This window comes from Anas acuta, chromosome 6, assembly GCF_963932015.1.
Source record: "Anas acuta chromosome 6, bAnaAcu1.1, whole genome shotgun sequence".
Taxonomy (NCBI): Eukaryota; Metazoa; Chordata; class Aves; order Anseriformes; family Anatidae; genus Anas; species Anas acuta.
This window is the reverse complement of record NC_088984.1, coordinates 14,681,174-14,694,112: the sequence shown is the minus strand read 5'-3', so window position 1 is coordinate 14,694,112 and position 12,939 is coordinate 14,681,174. Positions and strand designations below refer to the sequence as shown.

At 44.0% G+C, this 12,939-nt stretch overlaps 1 protein-coding gene across 6 annotated transcripts in view; it reads left to right on the top strand.

Moving 5' to 3' along the window:
- Positions 1-12,939, top strand: part of SEMA5B (semaphorin 5B) — a 260,527-nt gene that overhangs the window by 184,022 nt on the left and 63,566 nt on the right. For all 6 annotated transcript variants that reach the window (XM_068687501.1, XM_068687504.1, XM_068687502.1 and 3 more), the window contains exons 8-11: positions 3,398-3,496; positions 4,246-4,459; positions 7,049-7,334; positions 11,696-11,831. In XM_068687501.1, coding sequence (XP_068543602.1) covers positions 3,398-3,496; positions 4,246-4,459; positions 7,049-7,334; positions 11,696-11,831 — 735 coding nt within the window. The remainder of the gene's footprint in view (positions 1-3,397; positions 3,497-4,245; positions 4,460-7,048; positions 7,335-11,695; positions 11,832-12,939) is intronic.

Here is a 12,939-nt window from a genome sequence, read left to right as displayed (position 1 = left end):
TAATACTTTCTGGTGATGAGATCTGCAGTCTGATCACACACAGACTGAACCGTCTGCTCCATGATGTGAGAGCAGGATCCAAACATTGTCTTGTCTGGACAGAGCTGGGGTTCAAGCTTGCCAGATTTTCCAGCCATGTTAAATAAAGCCCATCTGAATTTTGCCTCCTGTACAACTGAATTTTCCAGGCCCGTGGAAGAAGCTGCACTAAATAGCTCCCATTTTCTGTAAGTGCTCGGGAAATCATTTTACTAACCAGTTGCCTGAGCTACAAGTTGTAGAGGGGAGCATGGTGAACAACTTTTCTGAGCAGATCCCGGCTGGCTTAAAGAACACAGAGGGGAGCCTGTCCCTTTCTAGTTATTTTGAGAACAGGGCAGAAAGGGGACCTAATGCAGATGTCACCAACAGTGTCTCAAGGAAAATCCCACAAGCTGGAATGTTTTAGTGGTTCAGCTTCTTCCTTGCTTTTGTTGGAAGTTGGCATAGGCTGGCAGGGGGCACAGCAATAAGAAATACCAGGTGAGCACAGGATTCCTCTTGGGGCCAGGCAGGTTAGCCAGGTGGGGTCTGGGAGTTAAATCTTTGTCCCCGTCTTGCAGGATCTCCTCTCACTCAGAGTGTCACCATGGCAAACCTTCTAGCATCTGTGTGTTTCGATTCACCCAGCCCGGAGGACAGGAAGATAATGCACGTCCATTTTAGAACATTACTTAATGCTCTACAAATTGCTTTGAGACCAGTGGATGAAAAGTACATGTGATCATTGCTCTTGCCCCAGCAGTGCGGAGCCCTTTTACCATCATTAGCAAGGCAAGTCCAGGGAAAAAGCCTTCTCAGAGCCTAGGCAGTTAATTCAGAGGGATATAACTGTGGTGGGATATGGCCCACACCTGGTAGCAATGTTATCTAAGCACAGGAGAAGAAAACATCCACCAGGAACCCCAGTTTCTGCCTTTTACAGCCAGTGAAATAATTATTGGGCTTGGTACATCCAGTTCCCTGAAAAGTATCAGCTGTCAAATGTTTCCAATCTAACACCTCATCTGCGCTGCCTGTGCTCTTTTGCTCTTTGCTAGCACAGTTGGGAATGGGCTGGAAGTCACAGATGAAATATTTTGGTGCAGGTTCAGACAGCAGCAGATATATTGGCTCAGTATGGTTTTTCTTCTCTTTCAATAAATAACCTCTGCTTTTGACTGAATGGGTACAAAGAAAGCCATGCTTAATTAGGCCAAAATAAGAAAATATTTTACCAGCTTCCAGCATCCTTATCAACCTGGGCTACTGCGCCTTGGAGTAAAGTGTGCAACAGATGCATCCAGCATGATCTCACAGAGAAATTTGTTTTTGTGTTCTGTCTTCTCAGCTGGGAGGATTTTCACAGAAATTAAAGCTTTAATATAGGTCTGTGCAAAGAAGAGAATTCTGCAAGTTAGGATTTGAGATTTCTGCAGGACGGAGTTTTATTTAGGAGTATGTTTAAGTACTGGAAAAGAGTGCGGCAACATTAGTGGTGTTAGCTGGCTTAGGGCAGATGCTGCGCTCAGGCTGCACGGAGCAGAGGAAGGTGGAAGCAGAGGGGAGCAGGTGGATGCTCTCTTATTATGTGAAAGTCGTGTACAGAGCTGCTGTCTGGGTTAGATGCCAAATCAATCATATTCTGGAAAAACTCAATGGGGAGAGGAGCCTGTACTTTTTAAATCTAATTTCCTCAAGAATTTCTGGTCCTTCACAGTTAAATATACAGTGGTCCTAGGATTACGTGGGATTGGGTAACTGTGCAGTAAAACAGGAATTACTTAACGTGAAATGCAGACCTGGTTAGGGCAGGGAATAATCTGCAGGGCTCACAGCACCACAGAAGGGCAGGAGGGGGCAGAGAGGCTGGCAAGCCTTTGTTGACCCCACTGTGAATTTAAGCTCTGGTTCCTCTGTGCCAGGGGCTGTGTGTCGGATCCCCAGATCCCTGCCGAGGTCAGCCCCACTCCATCACCTCCGTGGCCTCTGCCTGGGCCGGGTGAGTGCTCCCAGGCTGGCTCAGGGCACAGTCCCTGCACACTTCTCTGTTCAGGATGAGCCCCAGACGCTGTGCCCATGCAGTCGCTTGTCTGCGGCCACTGCCAGGGGGGGGGTTGCTGAATGCCATTCTCCAGCAAGTTGATTTCCATACAGCGAATGAAAGGAGATGGTAGTTCTTAATCCAGCTAAGCAAGCCTCTCCCCTTTCCAGCTGATACAGAGTGTTTTTACACTGCTGAATCTTGCAAATGAAGTCTTCAGGGAGCTGATCAGCAGCGTGGAGCACTGTGAGACGGGGAAGCTCGCGGAGTGATTGCTGCTTACAGGAGAAGCGGTGTCTGCAGCTGGAGGCTCAGCTTAGCAGCAAATTATGATCTATTGGAGGGAGGAAAGCAAGGCAGCCGGGATAACCCAGCCGAGGTTGTTATTTTTTAACAAGTTCCCGTCTCTGTTTACAGTGGAATATAACTGCCTTTCCTCCCTTGGAGCCCGTGGGTGCCACTCACAAGCCATCCATCGCTCACCTCCTCCTCTCTGCGCTGCTCCCAGAGCCCAGGGCAGGCAGCCTGGTTCTGGGCTCAGCAGGCATCCCTCAGCAGGGCTGTGGGGATGGATTTCAGGGCAGGGGGCTGCCACAGGCTGTGCTGGCACCTCCTCTCCCTGCAGGTCACCTCAGAAAGCCCTGGCCTCTCCCTCTGTCACTGAGCATCCCAGGCACACTCGGCTGGCCTGACCTGCAGCCCACCAGTGTCGGGATGTGAGGCTGCAGGGGGAAGGAGAGGCTGAGAAGAGGGGTTTTGCTATTTCTCTCTGTCCTGGCCTGAAAGAGAAACTCCTTCCACTATGGAAAATCCTGAGCGTGGAGCCCCATGGTGGAAGGAAGCAACGGTCTGTCCAAGCACATGATTCTTCCATTGCAGAGAAGTTCCTGCTGTTTTCCTGCTACACCGGCGTGACTTCTAGTGCAGGGAGAGCCTCTGCCCTTCACCAGAGTTGTGTCTGGGTAATGTTGTCAAAGCTGCAGCACTGATGGGAAAAGCAGGTCAGAAATATCATGGAAAGAGGGAGGATTCCTCCTCCAATTTAAGCAGAAAGAAAGAGCCAGTTGTGTAGCTAACACAGAGTCAGCCTGATGGATAGCATCCTACCAGAGATTATTCGTGCAGGATTGTGGTCAGAGAAGTAAGCAGCAAAGTGGCCTTGCTCACGGAGACTGCTCACTCCCTACAGTTGTGCACTGCTGCAGCACTTGATGCAACAAATCTTGCTCCAAGGTAAAGAAGGTGCATTCCAGCTCCCACACAGGTACTTTTTAATGTAATAAATAACCCCACAGTCTTCTTTTCAAAGTTCGTCTCTGTCTTGTGTCCCTACAGGAGGAGTGTCAGAACTATGTCCGAGTGCTGATTGTTTATGGCAAGAAGGTTTTTACCTGTGGCACCAATGCCTTTTCGCCAGTGTGTTCCAGTCGTCAGGTCTGTTTTGCCTCTTTTGCAGTGATGGAGGGGCTGGGGTACATGCTCTGGGGAAGGCCGGTCATCGACAGGGCTTCATGGGTGCAGAGAATATGTTCCAAATGCAGTTGATCTGAAATTGTTTTGGTTTGGGGTTTTTGGCCCCGTTGGGCCAGGGGGTGGTGTGTCTGCAGGTGGGGAGCAAAAATCCCGTGGTATGGGTGGGCCAGATTTGGACAAAGTGCTGCTCGTGTAAACCTTGGGTATGGTGTTGAAAATGGACAATACAGACAGGCTTAGCTGTGAGCACCTCCTGAGCTGAATGCTTAAGTGTTTCCTTCAAAATAAATGGCAAAACTCCCTATGGCTTCAAGGGAGGCAGGAGCAGGTTCGGAGCAATGTTAATTTTTATACTTTTTAATGCCAGTACACATTCAGAAGGTGCCTATGGAAGATTAGAAACCTGTGCTAGCAAGAGGAGCACCTGATTACTGTGAGTGGGTTGGGCTCTGCAGGCTTTATTGGCAGGGGAATTACCCTTCTTACAAAGCAGGAGGATCAGTGAGGCTCAGACACAACTTCTTACATTGGCAAGTGATGTATGTAAAGATCAATTTACAGTCATCGCTGGCATTATTGTCTTATAGCTGCCTGTTTTTTTTTTACCATCAGGGCTTTGCTCGGAGGTACTCATGGGCAAACTGAATTCTCTGTGCCAGTACGAAAGCCAGCTGCTCTTTAAATTCTCTCCTCTCTCCTTTTAAATACAGGTAGGAAATCTTAGCAAAATCATTGACAGAATTAATGGAGTGGCTCGGTGCCCGTATGACCCCCGGCATAACTCGACAGCTGTGATTACATCACGAGGAGAACTCTATGCTGCAACTGTAATTGATTTCTCTGGACGGGATCCTGCTATTTACCGCAGCCTTGGAAATGTTCCCCCACTTAGGACAGCACAGTACAACTCCAAATGGCTCAATGGTAAAGTCATGTGGGTCGTATCTGAGCAAGAGGTGTATTAAAGTCAACTTGGCAGGCTTGTAAATCCTTCCCTCGGTTTTCTTATTGGAATCCAGAGTTATGATGGGGATGGGCTTCCGGTGCAATGATCAGTGCAGCTTAGAAGACATTTAAAAATAGCCTGGAAGGATGTCAGAGGAGTTGATTTAGAATATGCAAAGTGGGTCTTACAGGCTACTTAATATATTTATGGGTCTCTGTCTTCGGAGATGACCAAGTGCATCCTTTTAATGAGAAAATCCCTCAACAATTTGAAGATCCAAGTTAAATAAAGCCTCATGTTGTTGACCCAGTTCTGCAATGTGTTGAGCACACTCTACTTCCACTATCTCAGCTGAAAATGGTTCGTTTCAGTACAAGATCAGTCTGAAAACGAGAAATTTCACAGCAAGCTATGTTACATGTAAACCCATGGTATTGTGGACTTATAGTTATTAAAAGCAGCTGTTACCAGTGTGATAATACCCTGCATCAAACAAGTTGTAGAATTTCAACCAGTAGTTCCTGCAGTAAGTCCATATCCTCTGGCTGGGACAAAGCACACCTTGACTGAGCAGACTATAATGATGGAGACCCCAATATTTCCTCTCTCCTCTCTCAAGGCCCAGGTAAGTTGACCAAGTATTCAGAACATTTCTGTTGGATTTCAGAACCTTTCAATCAAGGATATGAACGGTGGGACTGTGCACTCTCTGGAACTTCATGAGAATGAACTTAGCTTCTGCAGACACTCATAGATAATATTATATAGAGAGCAGGAGCTGTAGAAGAATGTTATCAGGCAAGACTGTGAGTGAATTAGGACAATTAGTAGCATAGCTCATATACACTCATTAGAAATATGTGCCACTTGTCTGCACATGAATTAAGAATTCAGAAGGAAGTCACACGGGGGAACCTTGGAACAGGGGAGTTTAAAGAAGGACAAATAGAAACCGAGTTTCTAGTCCGTGTTTGGAAAAGCTAACATGATGCTTGGATTTACAACTTTGTGCAGTATTGGTGACTTTGGACTAATTTCATCCCATTCTGGCCACTTTTCAACAAGAAACAGAAAACTTGAAGATGATTCAGAGAAGAGCCATGGAGTGATTTGAAGCTTGGGAAGTCTGCCTCACAGTGAGAGACTTAAGGAGCTCAATTTATTTATCTTTCTGAACAGGAGATAAAAGGTGGTTTGCACATGATATGGAAGTACTTACACCGGGAGAAGATCTCTGGCAGGATAAAGTTCTTTAATCTAACAGACAAGTCATGACAAGAGCCTGTGATTGGAAGCTAAAACCAGATAATGTCAAATGGAAGAAGAAGTGCAGGTTGCAGCTGGGGCAGTCATTAGTCATTTGAACGAGTCACTGAGGAAAGTGATGAATGTAAAGCCATGTGACGTTGTCCTGTAAGATCAGATCTCCTTCAAAAAACGAGGTCTAATTCACCTGTGAGTTGTAGGATCCGATGGTGGAATTACAGGGTGAAATTCTCTGGTTCATATTAGACGGAAGGAAGGTCAGGTTGGTGATCACAGCGATCCCTTTAAAGTTCACTGTCTGAAAGAGAAAGTTTGATCAGAGATGCTCTGCAGTGCCCTTCCCTCTGAACCATGTTCTACCTCCCAAACCTTCCTTGCAGCACCATGAGTCTGCCCTCCCCTCTGCCAGACTCCGTTCTCCTTTCACCCCTGGGCTGCAACATTAAAGAAATTCAGTACTTTTCTTTTTTCTTTTTCCTTTGAGCATTACTCAGAAATGAACATCGTAAAAGCACCTGTAAAACCAACAGGTTTGTTGTTGTTGTTGTTTAGTCATATATTATTAATTGGCCAATCTTTTCTCTTTGCCAGAGAAATTGTTGGGATGAAAGACTGTACACTTTAAAGCTTTGTTAAATAGCCAATTAAAATATTCATTACAAACCAACACCAGGTTCTTTTCAATCCTTGTGAAAACAATAACAATGATTCCAGGAGAAAAAGAATTAAGGAGAGCTTGCTCTGATACTGTCATTTTGTGGTGTGGTTTTGTTTTACGGACATAAGATAATCTTTTGTGCCTAGAAACTGGAAAGGCTTTGTGATAAAAGCCAGATGTGATTGCGCTGGGAAAATAGGTTGAATGTTTCAATGCAGCAGTCTGGGGAATCGGGCGGATGCAAGCAGCATATTTAACACACCATAAGGTGCACTTCAGAAGAGAATAGGTAAAAGAACCCAATGGGAAGGCTTTATGTCGTAAAACAACTGTAGGTACAGAGAGTAGTCGTGCATATGCAAAGCGTTAAACTCTGCTTTCACTGAAGTCAGTAGCAGCAGAGCCAATAAAGTGGGGAAATGAAGGGATCCTTCCATGATCTGAAAAATGGAGCTAGAGCTGTACCCCCATATATCATTATTCTCATCTACTGTTTTTATGTCTGCTGCTGACTCCAAACTCCCTGTGGTCGCAGCTTTGACAGCCGATGTAAAAGGAGCTGGCAGTGCAATGCATTGGGCAAGTCACTGAGCACGGATTGATTTCTGACCTGTATAAATCTCTTCACATGTTTGTTTTTCAGAGCCTAACTTTATTGCTGCCTACGACATCGGTTTGTTCACCTACTTCTTTTTCCGAGAGAACGCAGTAGAACACGATTGTGGGAAAACAGTGTATTCTCGTGTGGCCAGAGTCTGCAAAAATGACATTGGGGGGAGATTTTTGCTGGAGGACACATGGACAACTTTCATGAAGGCCAGGCTGAACTGTTCCCGTGCTGGAGAAATCCCTTTCTATTATAATGAATTGCAAAGCACCTTCTACCTTCCTGAGCAAGACCTGATCTATGGTGTCTTCACCACTAATGTGTAAGTTGCACTGGTTTTACTGCTCTTCTTCTATCCCCAGCAGTCTGAAACTGGCAATATTCTGATTTCTTAGACAGTCTGAGCAATAATTTTTGAAAGATCCCTTGGTTTAATGCAGAGAATAGATAGGTCTGTATTATCCATCACAGCAGCATTGCCTTTAGGACAACGTTTTTAGTCCGTTGTTCATGGATGCCTGGAGTCCCTTACGGGGTGACAGTACATTTCTAGGGTAACTTAATTTGATTTAAAACTGAGCTGTGACAGACTTCTGACTTTTTGTAGTGCCAATGCTACTTGTGTTGTTCGGAGAGCAGGTATGAAAATGACCCAGTAGAAAAAAAAAGATTTTTCAGACAGGTTCACTGCCTGAATGATCTGACACTATTGTGGGAACATCAGGATTGGCCCTAGAAATGGACAGGTACATGTGCTTGGGAGAGAAGTATTGGAAGGAGGAAAAAGAGGCAAATAGGATGACAACAGCAGGGACTGAAATCAACATAAACTGCTGAACAACATATTATAGAAGCAAGGTCATGGAGGCTACACAGCATTTAACATTTCCAAGTGGGTCTGTACCTCTGCTACAAACAGTTTGGGGTCCATAAATCAAAAGCAGTGTTGGAAATCTGAGGGGAAGGAATGATTTCTGAAACTTCATAATCACCTTTTCTTGGCTTGATATTGAAAAAACTTGTAATTGGAATGATTTAGTGTAGCTGTGAAAGCAGAAAAGAGAAGAGGAGTTAATTAAAAAATATATTAAAAAACTCATAATGTATTTTTTTAAGTCAGAAAAACTCAAATAACTTTTTCTCTGAAGCCCAAGGCTAGGATGATAAGTTTCAAGCTATAACCAGTCTGTGTGGTATTGAGTTTCAATAATGCATGCTCTCCAGGGGGGTGTTATCCTGATGTGTAAACTAGAGGATGAAAATCTGAGTTAGTTACTCCACATGACAACCACTCAAAATATCTTTCTCATGCTGGTTAGCCAACTTCTTTGGGGTTTTTTGTGCAACAGAGAGTACTGTTCAATATGAATAAGTGTCTGGTCCCAAGAAGCCCCACAGCAAAACAAAGAAGTGAAGCCTCTCTGAAGAACAGACCTTAGGTCTGTTCTCTTTGGCGTGGCAGCCCTTGAAGCCACAAAGCATCAGACCCAACTTTTTGAGCTAGAGCACTGTTGGGAGTTTCACTATAATGACTTTTATAAAGTCAACAGATCCAAAATGATATTTCCAGTCTGTAAATGCCAAGAAGTAGGTAAGTGTTTGGCCACCCTCATTCACCTTCTACGTTTTTTTTTCTGCACTACTGTTGCCAACATCAGCCAAAAGTGAGCTGTTGGAGAAGTGACGAGGAAAAGGTTGTGGAGTCTCTTTTGTTGGACATTTTCAAAATGGACATTCCACCTGGACGTGGTTCTGGGCAACCTGCTCTGGGTGGCCCTGTTTCAGCAGGGATTTGGACCAGAAGACATCCAGAGGTCCCTCCAACCTCAGCCATTCTGTGATTCTGTGAAAAAATAATAATGAGTGAGCACTGGACCTTGACTGTGGACTTCAGGGAAATCTATCCTGGAGTCAAAAGGAGCATGAGTTGTTCCCCCAAAAAACATTTAAAGGCTGTTAGCCAAACTTCCTGAATGTGTAAAGGAAACCTGGCTACTGCTATGGGCAATTGAGATGGAACAACTTTTTTTTTTAATATCAGAGACACTTTTATGCCCGTAGTGATAATGTTTTATCTATCCATTTGTCCATTCATCCAGCCAAGAACGGAAATTGGAAATGAGAATAAAATTATTAATAAATGTACAATATTAATCAAATTTATATGGATTTTGTGTAAAACAGAGGAGACAGACTAGCTCGGGTTGGAACAGTTCTTTTGTGCTGTGTCTGTCTCCCAGGTTTGCTAAAGCATGAGACATGGTAAGTGTTACCCCTTTCCTCTTCGGATTGCACTTAAGTCACTCTTCTTACATTACGGGTGTGTGTTCCCACTGGTATCTTCTGAGGACAATATAATATGTAACATTTGTGTAATTGAAGAGATGAGTTATTGATAATAGCTGAAGCTAGATCAAGTAGCGTTTTGGGTCTACAACATGATGTTCTTTTGAGAGTTCAAAGAGAAAATGTTCCAATTTGTCATCCGACTAGAGAAATAATGGTAATTATTCTTCTAACTTCCACTGGGACTTATATCATGCTGCATGAGCGCTGCATACAAAGAGGGCTGATGCGCGCTCTAGTCTGAGTACCTTTATAATGGAATACTGATGCACCACAAAACTATTATTTTTTGTTTAAAGGTATTTTTATTTTGGCAGGTTCATCTTTAATGCAGTTACGGTCATCTTATAACAAAGGGCTTTTAGTCTGTATCATACTTATTGGTGGAAACACCCATATAAAGATTTATTGCTTCATTTTAAGCTATATCCTGCTAAATCAGTGGGAAAGAGAGCTTTTGGGGGAAGCTGTTGATGAAATATTTAAAAAGCTTTTATTAAAGTTTTTGGAGACTATGTTAAAGCCTCCTTGAACTTAACTCACCTAGTTAGTCACAGGGAGCAGGAGGTGGAATAAAGGAGCTTGCACTTCCCACCAGGGCAGCACAAGGGCCAGCTGGCCAAATTGATGCCACTGGTTTGAGACTGGGATCTGGGCTTTAGTAGGGAGGGATAGGAAATATGCCAGGCCACAGATAGCATTATTTCATCAAAAGCCTCATTCAAAAGGAAAGGGCTATATTGTGGAGTCTTTAGCAGGGACCTAAAAAAATCTTTTTTTTTTTAAGTGTTTTTGTTAGACTATCAGGGTTTTATTCTTTCTTTTCCTTTTTCATTTTCCTTCTCATTCTCTTTTTTTTCCCATGTGTGCCTCAAGGCATTTACTTGTCATCCATCATTAGCTTTGTCTTAAGAGCTGCCGTCTGTGAGCATGCACTGCGTCAGTGGTGTTCAGACAAAAGTGGAGAAAGGTTCGCCTGGCGCTGCTTTGACATGTTCAAAGGGAGCTACTCCATCACTCGGGGGGTGGAAGGGCAGGGGCAGGAGTGGAGAGTGGGAAGGCAAAGCAAGAAGTTCCTCCTGACGTTGTATTGCTCTGAAGAAATATGCTGTGAAAGGATCTGGCCTTCTACTTTCCTGCCTGGGACTGTGGAGCAAGGCTTTTTTTTTATTTATTTTTTTGCGCAAGAGAGTATAATTACTGGTTTAGTAAAAAAAAATGTTCCTCTCAGAGAATTCAAACTGCTTTAATTAGCAGCAAGATACATACAGCAGGGCTTGGGTTATTTAAAAGGCACTGTGACGAGTCGGTTTCCTGTGCTAGCCCTATTTTTAGTTTTATTTTGATATCTTTCTCTCTAAATGTTCTTTCCCTTTAAAAAAGGGAGAGGGCTGGGAGCAGGTTTTGAATTTCAGGCAACCACTGAGCAAATGGACCTACTTCTTGGAGATGCCGGCTCATCAGGGAGGTGCACTTGAACCCTATGGAAGCAAAAAGCGCTGAGCCTGCTCAGGACCCTGCAGAAATGGGCCCTCCGTGGCTGAAATGGGCCAGCAAAGGCCAACTGAGCTGTGTGCAAGTCTGCCCGGGCAGCATCACCTCCCTGTGACAAATTCCCTTGCAAAGAGTCCTTCCTGCGGTGGCATTTCTCTCGCCGTGCCTCCTCTGGCTGGTGCGTGCGTGCGTGGGGAGCAGCCTGCCCCAGACAGATGCTGATCCCGGCTGGGAGCACGAAGGAGTAATCACTGCAAACAGAGGCTTGCACGTATTAGCAAGACATCTTTGCCTGCTGAGCTGTCGTAACAACCAGCTTGGTGTGCACTGTCATTCCGTCCCTCCCCCTGCCTGTGTGCATGCTTGTGTATACTTACAAATAATATATATGTATCTATATAAACATTAGGGGATATATTTTATAGCTGAAGATTTCAGGAGGCTGTAGAAACGGGCTTTCACCTTGAGAAACACCGGGAGATTAAAAATTATGTTGTTTGTAATCAATCAAGATAGATGGGGTGGTAAAAAAATAAAAATAAAACCAGACGCAAATAATCCATGCAAATTAAACTGTGTTCACCTTTCATGTCAGAACTACTTCCGTGGCCCTTAAATCACAGCCATTTTAAAACCAAGCTTAAAATTCATTCTCAAAAATTGTCATGCAATTCATTTGCATTTTACAATTTATTTATTTATTTTTGCTCCCTGTGAGATTGGTATCACTGTACGTCTACCTAGCAATTTACATGTATTTTATCTGAGTGAAGCTTGATGTCTGTTATGATGAAAATGTCAATGTTTTAATGATTAAATTGATTTTTTTCTCCCCTTTTCCAGAAACAGCATAGCTGCCTCAGCAGTGTGTGCCTTCAATCTGAGTGCCATTACTCAGGCATTTAACGGCCCTTTCCGTTACCAAGAGAACCCCAGATCTGCCTGGCTGCCGACGTTAAACCCCATCCCAAATTTCCAGGTACTGCTACTGCCCTTCAGTGTGCTCCAGTCCTTTTAATGTTCTGTCACTCCACTGGGTTGATTCTTACAGGGGCTTATTTTTCCAGGAAGATCCACAGTGCAGATAAATGATATTTTTCTACCTTCATGAGTATTTTGGTCTGTGGAACTCCTTGCCACATGTTACTGAAACCATGAGATTTATGGGAAAATTTAAGTGTTTTTACACATAAAAATGTTCAGAGCTTTTGTAAGAATGAAGAATTTAAAATATCTGTGGGCCAGGGATGGTATTCTGGGTAAAAATTTTGGAGGAAAGGTTTCCTGCAGGATATATCACTGGAATGCCCCCCCTGAAAAAAGCCTGAAACAAGCAATACTGGCCTATGGTGCGAGCTGCATCAGGCTAGATGGACCCAAACTCTGATACATCAGGGAAAATCCACTCTTCCTACTCTCTTATTTCTGTTACACTCATCACCAATACATGAACTCTGAGCATATGGTCCTCACAGGGGATAAGTCTGCACATCCCCACCGAAGCTTGCAGATTCAATGACTGTAAGCTGAAGCTGACAAAGTCAAACTAGAATGGAGACAACCGACATTTTAAAACAAGAAAGGTAATTAACTACTGTGACTGCATAAGGATGTGATGAATTTTCCATCACTTAATGGGGCCCTGAAGGCAGCCGGTGTTTCTGTGTGAGATGGATGTCTTTCCAAGACACGGTAGCTCAGCCAGAAGTTATTGACATGTTGCAGAAGTAAGTAGTGGAAGAGGCCAGATGGACATAGTGATTCCTTCTAGCCTTAAAAATCTTTGGGTTTATGAATGAGTAGTTTTCCAGGGTTATGAGTTTATGCCAATTTGAAATGTATAGAACATGATAGTTGCTTTATGCCCAAATTCAGTCACTGCAGCACAAAGAATTTGAGAGCCCCACACAACCTGAGTCTTCTGAAGTGTGAGCCCATTTTAGAGCTCAGCCCCTTCCCACCTGGGGAACCCTAGGGAAGACAAACTCATCTTTCTGTCCTTGCTCCTGCACAGTGAATCCTTTCAGCCTGATTGTGTGAATCTGGTTCTGCTTTATAATGGCAAAGGTGCTGAGGCTGCCTGCAAA